This window comes from Sceloporus occidentalis, unplaced genomic scaffold (assembly GCF_023333645.1).
Source record: "Sceloporus occidentalis isolate IW3139 unplaced genomic scaffold, rSceOcc1.0.p SCAF_40, whole genome shotgun sequence".
NCBI lineage: Eukaryota > Metazoa > Chordata > Lepidosauria > Squamata > Phrynosomatidae > Sceloporus > Sceloporus occidentalis.
Window position 1 is genome coordinate 4,936,101 of NW_028317020.1, and position 19,097 is coordinate 4,955,197.

Consider the following 19,097-nt stretch of genomic DNA (forward strand, 5'->3'; position numbering starts at 1 on the left):
TACTCCAGGAGGCTGTCAATCCTGACTGCCTTTTGACTGGTTGTTTTTGCGCATGTGATACTTGATAACAAATGGAATTGTGGCACAGAATGGATCGGACTGCATCTGGTAAAACAAATTATTTCCTTGCAGTGAGGCTGTGGAACCTTCTCAGATATGCATCACCTGCCATGGAGGAGCCAGCACAGCAGGAGCTTGCACACATAAGTATTTTACACAGTATATCACTATATATTAACCCAAAACAAATATGATGGCAGATGAGAAACAATCTGCTCATTTTTCTACCTGCTGTAAAAACATTATCCTTACTTGACTCACTTGGCCTTGTCGGTACAGCCTTACATCTCCTGCATGCTGGAAGGCTATTCTACTTATCCACCATAAAAAGTGGAAGCAAATACAACAGCATTCAGCATTACACAATGCTTTACTCACATTGTTAAATAAATAGCACTAATGTCTGTAGTTATGAGCTAGGATTATTCCAATAGGACTAATTAGCTTCAGAAATAACCTAGTACCCAAGAAAAGCCATTAATGGGTCAGCCCTGTCTATAAAGACGCTATTTTTACCATTTCCAAAAACCACTAACTCGAAAGGGAATAGCTGGCGTTCTTTATAAATACTAATTTAAATAGTTGTTTAGATATCAAGTAGGTATATTATTTTGTGCTGAATTAACTCAGCATGAAAGCAGCTATTTTAAACAAAACGCAAATGAATAGGCGTTTAAAAAATAAAGTCTTCTCTCCATTAGCTTTTATCCAGTGGAGAAGCTGATTCCTCATTTTATACCAGCTCCCATACTGTATGGAAATCGTCTCACAACAAAAGATTGAGGCTGAAAGTCAAAGCAGGCAATTCAAAGACTCTTTGATGTGAAAGGCTGACAAAGTGAAAATTAGAATGCAAGCACTGAACGGTAACACAGTGGGAGAACCTAATGTTGTTTGCTATGGCCAGCGTGCCCAATCCTATCTCAATAAGTTGCCTGTAGGCTCTATTCGATGGACTGACTTAGGACCCTTGTGCTTGCAACGTTACACTTAAAGGTAGTGGGTGTCACCTTATAATTACGTTTTTTTCATTAAAATTCATCAGATTTTGTATGACTCCCCACCTCCCAGCTCTTTTGTCTTGAACGACTTGTGTTTGGCTCAAGTAAGGTTTCCAGAGGGTCTAACGAGACCCCCACAGATATGAACATTTGGCATTCCTGCTGATTTTAAAGGGAATGCTTTACTGTCAGGGACTGGCTGCTTTGAGAAGCCAACACCGGCAAGAGTAACAGGGAATGAAGGGGATGCTAGGCTGCAGCATTTTACCAAAATAAGTGATTTATTCTTGTTTATAACAAAGTAACAAAATACACACTAAAGTACTGACAAATTACTGTAATAGGTATCCATGTATGGTGAGGCAGTAGACTGTACCTTTAATTTACAATACAGAGCCCAGCATGCACTAGCCTATAAGGCTTGCTATGGACTGAAGGACCTGTTTGGCAATAGCCTATGTTACCTTGCTCTGAGGGCTGCCAGCATAATGGGTTTTCCAGGACCATATAAACATAAATGTGAGGAATGCATAATGTTAGCTGGTTAAATTGGCAGGCTTCTGTGCCTCGAAGAAGGAGTGGAACACATCTGTGCTAAAGCCCCGTTTAACTATTTGCACATCAGAGGTATTGTGGCTTGCTGGGATATGGGCTGCTAAACACAGACATCCCCTGCCCAATATACCTAATTGCTGCTGTTAGCTACAGAGTTTACTGTTACCAAGTTTGTCCATTGACAGTTTTGCTGCTCAGCCAATTATTGTTAACCTTGTCTCAGTTGGCTTTTTTGGCCACTTCTTGGTCCTGTGTACATTAACATCCTGGGATTGGTAAGGGGAGATCTCCCCCCACCAGTTCCATTGTCCTGTACCCTATTGGGGGGGCAACTACTCATAAGTGTGGTCTACCCCCTATCCCTTCTGATTTCCTATTGACTGGCTCATTCATAAGCGCAAACAAGATGGCTGCTTATTACACTCAAGCAGTTTCAAGGTATAGTATAGTTAGCCTGTAAAGCTCCAAAAATCACATAATACCTAAGGTAATAACTGTACCTTGGGCCTCTGCTAAGTTCAGATGAATTATCCAAAAAGATCTAATTGAACAGGACACATTTTATAGTCTAATACAATAATACAACTTCACGTTTCATTCCTAATAAACACGAACTTTATATAATAGAGTTATCTATACAAAAGTATTTTACGGCTAGACTCATTTATTTCGAGAGTATACCAGTTCTGCTTGATTAACACACTTTAAATGGATAAAGGCATTCACTTCTAGCGTAATCTGATTTATAGCCTCAAACAATTTTAATTTTCTATGCAATGCTTTGTCAAATAAATGTTCTTCCATATATTTCTCTCATATTTGATGTACAAATTTGCCGTTACCAAGAATATACTGTAATCTGTGATGCATTCAGCATAGACAATGAGATGATTAAACATCAACCAAGAGTCACAAATTTTTCTCCCGTCATCATTTTCAAATCTCTAATTGCTTTGTTTTTCCTCTAATTAGTTTTTTTTCTTAAATGCCACAAAGACCACCCACTGATAAAAACAATATTCCGGTGGATAAGTCAAGCCATTAAAAGAAAATCAAACTTTCAAAGTCACGTCGAAAAAAATAAAAACAGGTCCACAAGGACACATTGTCTTCCCCAATAAAGCAAAACTAGAACTGTTACTAATTAGAGAAACTATCTGCTTTACAGTCTTTTCTTTTGTTTGTTTGTTAAAAGGAAACTAAAGCATACTTAGGGAGAATCTGGGTATTTTCTATTTTACTCCTTAATACCAGTATTCTTACAGTGTTACAAAAGGCTATTTCAAGTGCCAGTTACCGATAAAATGCAGTATAAATACAGGGAATTTTACCGCTGTAAAAGGCTTTAAATGGCCATATTATACAGCTGTGTTATATATTGCATTAATAGTGAACACACTATTGAGTTTATTCACTAAACATTAAATGTAGATGTAATAAAACATTGAACTCTCTGACTTTGCTGCGTTAACAAAACAGACATTTTACAAGGTTTTTCTTAAAATGCTTTCTTTTTCCTGGCGAAAAAGGATTATGATCCCCGAATATGATGTATTTGAAACCAGAGAGTGTCTTGGCAGACTAGATGGGCAGAATGGTTCTTAGCATCAGACACGTCTATAATCATGAAATGTTTTTATTATTACTATTATACATACACATATTATAAACATATTTTACTAAATTAGATCACACATTATTACACATATTATTGTATTATAAATATTGTCATAGTAGAACCCTGCTAAAATTTGCCTGGTATAGTCATACCTAATTAAATAGACTGTTCATGCCGAAATATAAGTACCCCCTCCCCCTGAAAGGGTTGACTCTGATAACCCGGTCTGTAAAGGAATGTGGGGGAATTGCCGTCAGTATATGGCAATATGTCCTTTGGTTAGGATTAAGGAGATGCTGTCCTCACAAGCTTTATCTTTCCTTGTCTGTCCTTTTTTTTTAACTGGAGCCAGCTGTTGCTAGCAATGGAAACCTGTAAACCTTGAAGAATAGAGGGAAAAAAGGAATTTTTAATTGTATAAAAAAAAAAAAAAAAAAAAGCTGCATACTGCCTCGGTAAAAATAAAGCTAATTTGATGCACCCCTATCCACGTTTATGTTATGACTACATGACTACATTTTAGAATGCCACATTTGCATACCAAAATGAACTGTGTGCATAGGAAAAAACTGGCCTTAGAGCCTAAATCCAAATAAGTGCATAAATAACTAAATTAACCTACAAATCACACTAATTTGTCAGTATTTTCCTTACATTACTTTGTAATATTTCTGCTATTATGAAGAAAACGATACCTTACTTACTACTTTAATGAAAAAACATACGTAGCATTTAAAAACTTAACAGGTTCATAGGGTCCTAACTTTATTGAAAGGTAGTTTCTCTTTCAATGTCCTTAAGTTTCAGGATACCAAGAAGTTACCTGGTTTTGGATTCCTACACAGCATTCTATGTCATCAATATATCGATCCTTTACAATTAAATAAAAAAAAATATATATTTTAACTCCGTAATGTCAGTTATGAAACAGTAAATAGCCGCCGACTGAAGTTACCTCCATCTTTTATCATACATTAAGGATATATGAAGCTCTATATTGCTAAGATTTTTGTTAAACCTCTTGTTCGCTAACATTCGTGGTGACACACGGCTATGAATATTAGACACACCTCGGTGCTTGTGGCTACCCAACGTTACACTTGGTTGCTAGAACATATATAGATGTATATCACTGGTCATACAGAGCACTGAACCTGGGGTGATTGATGGCAAATGTTGTTCCCTGGAGTATAGGCTCAGGCTGTTTACCAAATGTATATCCTCTGCTCTGGAAGGACAGGAATTACTATGTTGATCAGGCATTGACCTATACTTTGAATTTTTTCTACAGCTAGCATACCAGATGTTGCTGTATCTCACTTAAGAGGTAGATTTATCCTGGTCATACATGCTTCCAAATAATAATAAATAGATTTTGTAGATGGTTCCTTGCTCATTAATGGGAGGCTTATTGGGGTAAGATTTATAAGGCTTGCCCCCTTGTCTGGATATTCAATTGGACCTAGTACCTAGGCTTAACTTCGTAACTGAGCTTATGTCATATTATTCCATTATACTCTACTAGGGTTTCATGATTACCTACTGTGGGTTAGGTCAGGTGTGATATGGGGGACTGCTAATTTTCCACTTTGTCTTCATCTTTAAGTAAAGTAAGCTACCCCTTAGGATGTGACTACAATCTATGTATCACACAAAGGCATTTTATACACAGCAATCATAGTTTCTTATATGCCACATGTTTCTGGGGTTAACAAGAGACCTATACGGGTTCTTTGCTAAAATAATGTTATACATTTTAACAGTGAAGGTCCCTTGTTGATGCTGATCTTTATGGCACACACTGTATTATCACTCTCCACTGTCTCATTTTAGCTCTGTTGTAATATCATGTAGTTATTAAAACAAATACAAATGTACAATGTGGCCTTTATCTCTTAGTCTAGGTCAATTGATGGATTTGCAACTGGAAATATCAGGAGGAATTCCAGCACATTTTAAAATCAAATTCAGGAGGCTTTACATAAGTAGGCTATCAAGAACACATCTGCGTTAGACTTAACAACAGCTCTGATGATATTTTGAGGAATCTGAAACATAACAAGATGAGTTATTTTGCCAAACATCCTAGAAAACTAAGCAAGCTACATGTCTATACCTTTGATCTTTAGTAAATTTACTTTCAGATGAACAGTGACAATTTTTTATTGTTCTATATGTGCTCACAAAATTAAGTATGGATCAGTTTTTAAATATTATCAATGATATTGGTACATTTATATACCTGTGAACATTACATCATTCTTGGGAATCAAGAAGGAAAATTGTCGGCTTTGGAGTGAAGAAGGACATTTTTATGTTGGACTCAAAATGTTAGCTTTATTCTTGTTCATATAGTTACTTGGCAAGGGTGAACCTGACAGACATCCTTTTTTCAACTAATATTTCTGTAAAATTTAATTTAACAATGTGTTTAGAGATAAACATGGCAATATGATAGCTTGTGGTCACACAAATGCATCAGAGTCTAAAAGTTGGTATACAAAAATCCATCTATTTTAATAGATTTGGAGTATGATGGATCTCCTAAATTGTTACAGCATATGTTACAACGAAAGGATCATACGTTGTTACAATATTAAGTTGTGGTTTTAAAATTAAAAGTGGTGGTTTGCATTTAATATTGAAATAGGGTTCAAGGAATCTGACTTTGGCATCACTGTACTTTTCACCAAAATGCCTCCTTGGAACCTGTGGCAGAAGTAGCTCCAGACATTCAGTCACCTACGCTATATCAAATGTTACTGTAAAAAAAGTGTTACCGCAAAAAATAAATTGACAAGGCCAATTAACAGCTGTTCAACAATGGCTGATTTGAAATATCACATGGCATGGGGGGGGGGGTGTTTTGAAGCAAAATAACCCGTTCTGTATTTTTGTGAAATTTTATCTTTTGAGATTTTGCCTTATAATGCTTGTTTTCCAGAATCTTTGAGTGCAGACATTATAAACATGTATAAATAGGAGTCAAACAATTTTGTTTAATCCCTAAGCCAAAAAGAACAGGTTGAAAATTTCTCAAAAAAAAGCAGAAATGTTCCAGTTTTACACCAAAACGTTCGCAATAGAAAAAATAACCTTTTGCACGCCACCATGGCCTCCAAATTCCATTTTAGGTCAGTTCCACATGTAACATCTGTAGCCAAGCAACAAAATAGATAACGGTAAGAACGCAACATAGTAAGATGTAAACAATATGTACACCATGACTTATGGAACCGGCAAGACATAAAATTGTGTATTTCTTTTTACATCTATATACTTGTAGATCATATCAGATTTCCGAAACGCTCTGTGCATCAAAAGTGTAACGTAATGATGCATATAAAGACTACTGCTATGTATTTTTAATAAAAAGACAGTATTCTTCTAAAATAAAATGAATAACTTCCTATTAAATGGAGAGCATGCATAGACTCGTTCCAGGCACAGCTGCTATGTTAGACTTCTAATTTTTTTGTTATAAAGAAGGGCCATATGGCTCTAATGTTTAGATGTTAGTGCTAGCCAGCCATGTGGCAATAGTGGAACCTCCCCAACCTTTCAAGATATGTTTAATAGAGCTTTAATTCTTGTCATACTCAAAAAGCTTTTTCCAGTAAACGCACCATTATTTCACTTTGGCTTGATATGATGGGGCAGTATTAACACTCTGAGTGCCAAATGTGCCCTGGCAACGACTGGTGAAAAAAGCAAGATCTTGAATCTTCAAATTCACAAAGACCTATGGGGTATCATCTAACCCTCTCTGTGCCAAATGCCTGTATGCTCTCGAAGGGTTAAAAACAAAGCATTTCATGCCCTATTGCGGGAGGGATGAATTGAGTGCAATAGCTTCAGAAATATCGTACAGACATCACTCTAGAAGATAATGTTCTTGTGTTTGCATGGAAATGTTATGTCTGGTTCCCCGCAACCAAGTGGATTTAAAAGCCAAGATAGAGGCTTTGGAAATAGACTGGTCCTGGTTATAAATCTGTTCATCCTGTCAAAAAAAGGAAGAAATGCATGCATTCGAAAACAGGAAGCAGAAAGAGGAGTCTGTTTGTTTGATATAAATCTTGGTCGGACGAGGGGGGGGGAAGCAATGCATTTCATGGCCTTACAAAGCTCTGTATTTAAAAGCAAACTTAGGGAAAATGCTTTGAGTAAAGTATAGGGCAATTGTCTGAAAATCTGCTTTACTTTAAGAGGGATTACACATTAACTCCTGGAAAATAAACTCAGACAAAGACGCACATCCTGTTGTCTGCATGGAAACCATGTATAATGAATAATATTTTTTGTGCTAATGTCAAAGGCGACACTCCAGTGAGAGAGACTATTTTTCAAGGGCAGATGTTAGGCCATAAAGCAAGGTGGCTTTCTCTCCATCTTAATGTCAGCTTCTCTAGTCCCATGCTTAAATAAAGGGCCAACTGCAGCTGTCCCTTAGGCTCAGGCCAACGCTTATAGGCACATTAGGCAATTGCCTAGGGCACCAGCAATAACAGGCACCACTGCAGCTGCTTGTGGCAGGATTAGTTGGGGAGATCTATGATGACCCTGATCAGTGACCCTGCAGCATTTAAAGAAGAAAAAGGGAAGGAATGAAAAGTAGTGAGTGAATAAGAAGAAATTCAAACTTTCCAAACATTCCTATCTCTCCATACTTTGGAACACTTGCCAGTGGATTCTATTACCATTAAAAGAGTGTAACATAATACCAGTTCTCCCATAGACAGTCTGGTAATAAGGTCTTGCATTTGGTAGGTGGGTGGCTAATAGATATTCTTTGCAAGTCATGTTATTATGCATACATTTATAAGAGAAGTGCATATAGCTGTGTTAGTCCAAGAGATGTTGGACTCTTCTGCTGTGGGATTGTGGCTTCTTCAACTTCATGGGTATTATAACAAAATCTACCGATTTTTTTCTAACAACTTAATGCACATTGAAAAATATCTGTAATCATACAGTGCCAAAGGTATATAAGTGATTCAGGAATTTCATCAAGAGACCTAAGTTGTCTTTAAAGCCTGAACTCTAAATGGACCACTTGTAGCCTCCCAGTAGAAGCGGTAGAGTCTAATACAGCAAAGGAATTTAAATATGCATGGGATAGGCATAAAGCAATCCTGAATCTAAGACAAGACCAAGGAATGATTAAGGGAAAATAGGCAGACAAGTTGGGCTGAATGGTTCTTATCTGCCATCAAATTCTATGTTTCTACGTAATCATGCTGATCATGTGAACAGGATGTTAAGATAACTGCTCCATGTGGTATACGCATTAAGTTGGTTACTAATATGAATACACTGTAAGCAGAACTTTACAAGGTTATTTGGAGTTGGAAACTGCAAGATGTAGGATTTAGGAGCTGAAACATATGGATCTGCAAAATGCAGAATGGCATATCCAAAGTGCAAACCCCTAAAGCAATGATCCAGATGGATCTTGATGTCAGTGGTAGAGCCTTCCCTGCTGTAATAAAGTAGAAAGAAGACAATAATGCACTTAGCATAAACCAGCTGCCAATGTATAAATATTTTTAAAAAGCAACCGTAAATTAAAAACTAAATGGCACAATACATACAGATGGCCAATACATTAAATTACTTTATCATAAGTCTTTAACAGAGGATCTCTTCCTATTTCACAAGCAAAAACATACAACCTCCAGCTGTAGGATGTAGGTAACATTTGACCTCATGATGTCCTACTGTGGGACCACAAAGAAGAGGAATAATCCAGAGAAGGTCTTGCCACCAACAGGTTTCAGCAGGATAAGCAGGTTTGCTTTATTTGCTTTATTTTCAACAGCTAATGATAGCTGGAGTGAAATCAATGATTGCATTTTTCTGTTACTTTTACCTTTTATGTACATTTAGTTATGATTTAGCTTACTTAGAGTTTCAGGTCCCCGAATTATGCCCCAACACTCAGTAATGCATAGGCTTCAGGTTTCCCTCAAGGACACCTGCATGCTGACACATGAATCTCAACCTTGTCTGTAGGGAAAGAAACTGATGTCCTGCAACTGCAAACTGCACTGGAACCAAACTCCAGACTCAGTACTGGGCTTATTATAATGAACTTCAAGAAATACACTTGAAGAGAGATTGCACACATAAAGAGCACTGCACATATGATGTCAACCTAGATCTGATATGATTATTGGTTTCCTAAAAGTGTTCTCAGCCTTTTACAATGTCTCCTGTATTCCCTAATGATATCTCCAGTGTTTTATTTCCAGAATGTCATAGGTGACATACCTCTATGGAAACCATCAGACATGGAAGTACATAGCAGAAGTGTGTGACTGTCTGCTGCTTTGGCCAATTACCATTGGTTATATTGCTATGTAGCTCATCAGAACCAAAACAGAGGACCATCATTTTTCCATATAAATGCTTGGCACTCCATCAGTGATTTCATTCTTCTTGCTATACCTACCCAGCATCCGTCCTTAATATGTGCATGACTTAATATATTTTCTGCCTATTTTATTACAAATTTGATTTCGGAAATAGGGAGCAGGAGATAACAGGATAATTGCCCAGTATGTGTTAAGTGAAGGGTTTCATAAGGAAAGGAAAGATAAAGTCAGTTTCAGTCTTTTTCTACAAATTAAGTGATTAAATAATTACGTCTGAAAATGCTCCGTGAAACTGTTCCCATAATCATGAAACGGCTGGGTATCTAAGCATCCTGAGACACCTGGCTCTTCTCCAGTTAATCTCTTTCGTTGGTTTCGTCAGTAAAATCTGCTCTACATGGACATAAACAGCAGATGTTTGCCAGCTGATGTCCACATACTGTAATTGAATAAACAGGAATACTTATTTATCCCTAAAACTGCACATTAAATGTTTGCTTCAGAATCTGAAGTCTTGACTTCCAGTAATATTTATTAAATTATTTGGTTCCTTTGTATCGAGAAACATAGAATTTGACGGCCGATAAGAACCATTTGGCCCATCTAGATGCCTGATGTAAACACTCAGAACTTAATCAGTCCTTGTCTTAGATTCAAACGCATGTTTGAATTCCCTCACTATATTAGCCTCCACAACTTCTGAATGGAGGCTGTTTCATCAGTTTACCATCATCCATTTATCTATCTAGACTAACAAGACATTGTCTTTAGGGGTCACATAGAAATACATGTAGAGTCACATAGGCTTTCAGAACTTCAGAGTGCTCCTCCTTAGATGGAATCACCATCTAGACATTCCATCTGAGGAAGATGCTTCCAAGAAAAGCTTATTTGACTTTATATATTTTTTATGTTTTGGGCCAATTCTTTAATATAAAACTCCATTTGTTAGAGGAAAGGTTCAAAGGAGAAGGCTGAAAAAAACTACCTGCGGTAAATTAATATCACATATTTTTAATAGGTGTGCCAATAGGAGAAGGCAGCTATTATGGTTTTCCTGCATGTGTTTCAAATGCAGCACAAAAAGCAAGGGTAAGGTTAACTTCTACTCTGAGCAAGCAGGAATCTAATTGAGGTGGTGGTCATTAAGGCCCTATAAAACTCAGCTTGCTAGACAGAGGGGTGGAAGGTTAGGAAGAAGTATGCTTCTGAGACTCTGTTTTCAAGGAAACCTATGAGAAGGCCTCATTCACAACTTGCTACAAGACATTTGTGTACCCTTAAAGTGACACCTCTTAATTTGTTTAATTGCTTGTAACGAGGTGATTGACCGTGTGTATTGTGTTCGGTATCATTTAATCTTTACAGGTCCATAACAGGTTTGCTTATCCAGGAGTAAATGCAGATATGTGTGGTGTAGTATATGTGTAAATATATATATACATAAATATACCAATAACAAAAGTTATGGCGGGTAAAGGTGATGGAATACCCTTCCACCTAAAATTAAGGGGTAGTAGAAAGCATTATTAAACACTCCACATCTACCGGACAACACAGAAATCCCATGGTGCTGCCACAACTACAAGGAATTCTGGGTAGGCAAATAAAAATATTTCCCTTCAAGGGTTTCATGTATAAAGTGGATATAGAGGCAAAAGGTGATCATTGTTGACCTTATTTGCATTTGCCTACCCAGAATTCCTTGTGGTTGTGGCAGCACCATTTCTGGAGAAAAAACAAGCCTTCTGGCTTGTCTGGTAGATGTGGATGACTGTTTAATAATGCTTCTACTACTACTACATAAATATATATATATATATATATATATATATATATATATATATATAATAAAAAAAAATGAGACCCAGAATATACATAACCACAAACACAAGTAGATTAGAACAGTTTTTGGAGCACAATGACAAAAAATGTCCTTTCCAACAGTAATTCCATTTAAAGACTTCACCTTCCAGCAGTAAGACAATGCTCAGTACGGCTTATAAGGAAGTAAAACCTTCCAAAACATTTTTTTCATCATTCTAGGTAACTCCACTTAGAAGAAGTATATAGAAATATATCAAAGCAAAAAAGGAAGGAAACAAAGGAAATAAATATTTTTTTCATAAGCCACATGAAAGAACCATAACAAAAGAGGACTATCATGAGAACAACGCTTTAAACTATCTACCCCAAAAAGGTCTGGTAACCAAAACAAACATTCCCAGTGCCAACCATGCACTGTACTTAACACTGACTCTTTGTTCTTGTTCTAACTTTAGACTTGTGAAAGGATGTCAGATGTCTGAATAAAGCCTATGTACCACTTCAGAGCCATGAAAAACGTAAATAAAATAGAACTCGTTATAACTGCAGTGTGTATTTAAAGCAGGGAGATATATTCTCGGTGAATCTTGATTACAACTCCCACCATGCTCAACCAGCCTCTGAACAAAATCGAAGTTGAAGCCCACAGTAGCTGGACTGCCAGTGGTCCCTTGTCTGTGGGTTTTGAGTCGTTTTGGGAAAAAATAATTGACTGATTTGAGCATGGTCTACCTATATTCTGACTTGAGCAATTACGTATAGCTGTAATGAGGGCTGAGTATAATAGGAGTTGCAGCCCACAGCTACTAGAATGCTGGAGGTCCTCAAAAACATTTTTATACCATACACAAAGCAATGCCCATGCCAAAATCGACTCCAGCATGGATTAAAAAAAATAAAAATATAATTTTAAGAACTAGACTATTCCTTGAAGGATGAAAAGGATCCACGCACAGTCATTTCCCTCAAAATCAGATTATAATGAATTTCCCTACAATGTATCACTAAGCAATGAAAGTTAACGATCCAGCATTTTCCCAAATACAAGACCGAAACTATCATATAGTTTCTTATACTGCAAAATGTACATTTGACTAATGATGCTGAAAATAACCACAGCATCTTATAAGCACTACAACAATTAAATGTATAAGTTAATGACCCTCGTGCAGACACAAGTAAATGAACAGTTAATTAGCTAATCAGTTACCATGACGTTGCCATTCCAAGTCAAGCTGAAACAACTTAACAAAGGAAATATAATATAATAACTCACAGCACAAAGAAATTACACAACATAGTCTTGAGTCTGATAACACCACATTTTATATATATATATATATATATATATATATATATATATATACATATACAGTGATGTGATGTCTTATCACCATAGCAACCAAAGCAATGGCCCAAACAGCGAGACCAATCCATCTAATTCTATGGTAACAATATTTTATTATACATAACCCTCAACGCCTAAAAACAGTCAGGGGTGTTAGCGTAGTTCTGGCATGAAGTTACATTTTGAACATAAAATAATTTAAATGTAACTTAAATCTGAACATAAAAACATAAAAGTAAAAAAAAAGTATCCCTCCCAGAGAAATATATATAAAAAAGTATTCTTTGCTCCCTACCAACCCAATACTATTAAAAGGTATTGCTTCCTGTCCACATGTGGCCCATCACTGCATTTCCTGATGTTATGTCCCTTACGTTCAGGCCCATTCTAAACATTCAGAGTATGTACATATATAGCATGGATATTATTATTGAGAGGAACATGGTGAAAAAAAAAACATGGAAACCTTTCTACTGTTAAAATGTTTGTTAACTCCACAGATTTTCCCTCGCTTAAAAACACCAAATATTTAGTCTAATCAGCAGCTCTAAAAATACATCATTAATTGGAGAGCTCTAAGTAATGAAGAAGGAATAATTCTGTCTTTTGTGAAACCCTTGCCCTTCGGTAATATAAGAAATGTGATTTAATTTAGGGATTTTTTTTTTTTTTTAGCAGAACAGATTGCTGCTCTGTGGATAATTAGATCTGGCATAGAAAGCCAATCCCGCTGTGAATTATAGAGACGTCATCAGAACAATATTATAATGATAGTATAACATTAACTAAGGAGACAGGAATGCAAAATGATTTGTTCAGGGACACAAAAAAAGGTAGAAAAGAGATCCAGTAATTGTGTTACAGTAACCCAATCCTGAGAAACAGTACGCCTCGGTTCATTGTGCTCGAGCAGCCATGGTCAGAGGATGCTGGGAATTATAGTCCCACATCAGCCTAAGGCACACTGTTGTCTGGATATATATATAATAAAGGATATGTTAATGTTCACAAATCTAAAGTTGGTTCATTTTCTTAGACACAATTGTTTTTTTTTATCCTAAATACTAATGCTCCCAGGTTTCCAGGCTCTGCCGAGTCTTTCTGTGTGATGTGCGTGAAATAAACACTTTGAAAGACAGGGATCACTGAACCAAACACGTTTACTCACTGATCTGTAAAATAATAGACAACTGCCTCTTTAGATGCTGCAGGCAGCCTAAAAATACACCATAGCCTTATGTTACTTTGATGAACAAAAGCAAAGAGGTTTGGATGCCGCAAAAGAATATGTCTTGTATGGGATTGCTCTTTTTGATTACATCATCAAGTTTTGTCAAAGAAATAACGCAGTAAGAGACAGCAGAATCCCACAGCATTCAATAAAGAGCCTATGGATGCCAAGCTTTATCTGTGTATATTTGTCTGCTTTGTTCTCACTGTGTTTCTGTATCTCTCTGTCTAAGCGTTGTGTATTCAGAAAGCTGTTTTGGCATCCCTAGCGATGTTCTACGCCATCAGGATTTGTGGGTAACATTAAGTCCATTATGATAGGAAGAATGTCATGCCTTTAGTGTCTTAGGAACAAAAACTTATTTTTCTTTACACATTTCAGCATTTTCACTATGCCTTTCTCTAGCAATAATTTCTTCTTCTTTATTGTACCCACCAATTATCGATATACTGTAAGTACAGCTTTCTTTTGAAACCATTCCCATATATAGGATGGCTTGTGTAACTATAGGGACAACTTAATGATGTCATGATGACATAACTGTGCTACTTTTAATATTTATTTTTATTTTTTCCCATTTTTTTTGTTTGTTTTTTTTTTGTTTTGTCATTACACAATGATCCCGAAGCAGGACTTTTTGTTCCTACATCCCATTCCACACTATGTGTGATCAGCTGCAACGGGATCATGATTCCTGGTGAAAAGTACTGCTATTGCCTATGTCAGTTTTCTGGTAATGGTACATGCAAATGACACACAAGTGCAGAAGATGCAGGGGTTGGTAGTTGGTGGTTTGTTTGAGTACACTTGTCAATTGCCCTCCAGGGTTTAAGTTAAGAGTATGCGTTCAAACACTACCTGTTGAAAGTGTTGTTTCTGCTGACCATACGTAGGAAACCAGTAGGATCCGTAACCGAGTTCATTTTGTTGTTAAGTTCGTCGTATTGCTGGTCCATAAAATCCCCCGCCTCGCTTTCAGTCTCACTGCTTGCACAAGTCCTAGAGATAAAAGATGGAATTACATTTTTAAATTGGAATTGCATCAGTCTCCAAAATCAAGCCAGATTATTAAATGCATCTAACAAGATAAAACAACTGTATTAAAATGATTAGCGCAATACAACATTTATAAAACCAAACTTGCAAAACCATATGCCCTGTAAACGATAGGATGGGAAAAATATAAATGTCTGTAAAAATGCATTCTGCAGAATCCGTCGATGCATTAGCAAAGGGACACCACAAAAATGGAAGGGTCTTCTCATCTGTCCTATGCATTAAAGTCCATATAATGAATGTAAAAAATAAAAAGTGCCATGGTTGCTCCTTGCCCACCTTTTCCCAATTAGTGACTACCTTAAACAAAAAAAACCCCAAAACAATATCTATTTCAATATACATCAAATGTAACACAATTTTAATATTTATACACGGTGAAAGTGCTAAATGGAATGGCAAAAGCCATTTGTACATCCCATTAGTTTACATGTCAACTTAATGAAACAACATGAAACAAAACAAAAAATCTACAATCACACATTACTGTATAAAGACAATTGTGGAAAAAATCTAATCGTTATATATTTTTATAAAATTAAGTCATCTGGTTCCTATGACATCATATGGCTTGATTAAATGTTAAAAATCATGACAGTAATGACCTATGATGATCCATGGGTATTATAAATCTGTAACACCATGGGAGTGATGTCAATGCAATTTGTTCTATTATTGACCCACCGAGGCTGAAACACGGGTTTACGAAATTGGAAAAAATAGCTTACACAACCTAACAGACACCTTTAAAATGAAATCCTTGCAAAGATATGTTGTTGACTAGTTGGAAGAAAAGTGTTATTCACAGGGGCCTCAATGCCACATCTTCATAGGAGATTGTATCTGAAATCATTTTAGAGAACCACATTATTGTGTCATTATTATTGCATTGGCTCATCCCCACGGATTCCAGCCCGAGAGTTAAGATATTTTGCAGGCGTGACACGGTTCAACTGATTTGTTTCTATATCTCGTTTCTAATGTTTTCGCTGTGATCTCATGAGTAAATTGAAATGTAGGAAGAGCACTAAATTATGTATAACAGAAACAACAAAAACATTCTCAAAGCCGCAGCATTGTGAGTTTTAGTGGCAATGCAAAAAAGCAATGAAATGTAATCATTTATTTAGGCCTACAACAAAGCAAGTACGCGATCACATTTCTAGCTTGCCGACGGCGTTAATACATAGTGGACATTTCACTTCTGTTGGTGTGCTTCAGGTTTTAGCAGCTGTTGGCCAGACCTGTTAATGTGTAAATGTGATATACCGTGTTTCCCCGATAGTAAGACACCCCCGATAGTAAGACGTATCGGGAGTTTCAGAGGGGTCAGCTAATATAAGCCGTACCCCGAAAGTAAGACATATGTCTTACTTTCGGGGAAACACGGGGGATTTGCCTACGGCCTACGGCCGCATTAACGCAGGGCATAAGGGGCGCCTGCCCCTTAGGCCCGCCGCACCTGCGACCGGGTCCGCCACTCTAAGGGGCCGGGAAGTCCCCACCAAGGCCGGCCTTACGTGTCTGCGGCCGCACAGGATTTAAATTAAAACATCGGGGTTTTTTTTTTAACTTTATTTAACATCCTCCATGTTAAATAAAGTTAAAAAAAACTTTATTTAACATGGAGGATGTTAAATAAAGTTTTTTTAACTTTATTTAACATGGAGGATGTTAAATAAAGTTGAAAAAAACCCCCGATGTTTTTATTTAAACCCTGTGCGGCCGCAGACCCCTAAGGCCGGCCCCTTAGAGCAGGGCCGACCTTTGGGGTGTGCGACCGCACAGGGCGCCACACTCCAGGGGGTGCCAACCTGCGGCACCCGGCACCCCTCCAGAGACGGACAGTAATGTCCGCCGCTGGAGGAGCAGGCTCGCAAGGGAGCGGTATCGGAGGTCTTTAACAGACCTCCGGCTCCCTTGAGTGATTTTAAGCCGGGTTCAACCCGGCTTAAAATCACTCAAGGGAGCCGGAGGTCTGTTAATGACCTCCGATACCGCTCCCTTGTGATCTGCGCGGCAACAGCTGTTGTGCGCCGGGGTTTCTTGTCAGATCCCGGCGCACAACACTGAAGCCGCGCCCACCGCTGTCCGTGCCCTCTGACCCGGAAGGAGACAAGAACTGGCGAAGAGGAGGAAAAGAAGCTGAAAGAAGAAAGGAAAGGTAGGAAAGCATTAAATTCGAAAAATTTTTCCCAATATAAGACATACCCCGAAAGTAAGACATAGTGGGGCTTTTAGGGATAAAAAGAAAGTAAGACGCTGTCTTACTTTCGGGGAAACACGGTATGTAGCAGTTATTGGTGCAGATACCACCTCTTGGAAATCAATTGAAACCTTGTAGATCCTTGCCGGTTCCCACAACCATTTCTGCTTGTTCTCTCACCTTACTTTATCATCACTTAAATCAGGGGAAACAACAAGCAGCTCAAAAGGGGAATGGTGCCTAAAAGACTACCGAGGACTACCAGAGCATCATGGCGTTCAGTTGGAGTTCTGCAAAAGCTAAAGCCACATGCATCAGTTGACTTATTTGTTGCATATGCATATATTTAACTTAATATCTTCTAGCTGGAAAGGTCACCAAATGTTTCTGCAAAACAGATATTTTTACATTCATTTATTTTCAGACTCTGGTTGATTTATCAAATAATCATAATATATTATACTGATCTGAACGTATGTGGGGTTGACCGGAAATAATGAAGACCCTTTCTAAAAAGCATTCTTAGCTTTCAGACTATGATGCAGGCCTGATGGGGAGACATATATGGGTATCTTTTGCTCGACTACACACAAGTCAATCAAAATCTCTCATTTAATACCAAAGTTCAAACATAGCCGTTGTTAAATCCTGATTGATAGCCTGGGCTAACCTTCACAAGGTCTCATTTTGACGTCCCTGACAGCCCCGGTAAAAAGAATGTAAAGTAAAGTATTTTATGAGTACTTTAATATGTATTCTTTAAAAAATTAGGGGGAAAAAACACATAGCTAATGTAGTAGCTGTAGCTTCCCTCATCATTTGTGGTCCAATGATTCTTGCTATTCAGTGGCGACTCTAGAAACAATATATAGGGGGGGCACACAAGATATCACAGTCAAACTGGGGGGGCATTCATAATTTCCAAAAGTAATGTGCTATGGAATTATACTTTTGTTATTGGGCTAAAATAATACTTGATCATTCAACATGGGAAGCCTGAAGCCACAACTGAGTGCGACTAATCCTTGAAATAAATATTATAACACAATAAATAACTTTTCCACTAAATGATTTCAGGGCCTTGAACGTTTTATCCCCTGAAGTCACTACAACTTCAGGAGGGCATTTTATCTCTGGATAAATATAAATTAAATAATTCCTACTGTAAGTTAAGTGCCAGGAACAGATGACCAAACACACACACCAACACAGGCTCTGTCACACCAACACCCAGACACACACACCAGGACAGGCTCTGCGACACCGACAACCAAACATACACACAAACACACCAGGACAGGCTCTGCCACATCCAAACACACACACACACACCAGGACAGGCTCTGCCACACCGACAACCAAAAACACAAACACACATCAGGACAGGCTCTGCCACATCCAAACACACACACACACACCAGGACAGGCTCTGACACACTGACACCCAGACACACACACCAACACAGGCTCTGTCACACCAACACTCAGACACACACACCAACACAGGCTCTGTCACACCAACACTCAGACACACACACCAGGACAGGCTCTGCGACACCGATAACCAAACATACACACAAACACACCAGGACAGGCTCTGCCACACAAACACCCACACACATCAGGACAGGCTCTGCCACACCCACATCCAAACACACACACACCAGGACAGGCTCTGCCACACAGACACCCACACACATCAGGACAGGCTTTGCCACATCCAAACACACACACACCAGGACAGGCTCTGCCACACAGACACCCACACACACCAGGACAGGCTCTGCCACACTGACAACTGAACACACACATCAGGGC

The 19,097-nt window shown here is 37.9% G+C and overlaps 1 protein-coding gene across 1 annotated transcript in view; it reads right to left on the reverse strand.

Annotated features, from left to right (window-relative positions):
- LOC149290243 (tetratricopeptide repeat protein 28-like) overlaps window positions 1-19,097 on the reverse strand; it is a 239,640-nt gene that overhangs the window by 37,255 nt on the left and 183,288 nt on the right. The window contains exon 13 of the mRNA XM_089489458.1: window positions 14,876-15,016. Within this exon, the coding sequence (XP_089345584.1) occupies window positions 14,876-15,016 (141 nt within the window). The remainder of the gene's footprint in view (window positions 1-14,875; window positions 15,017-19,097) is intronic.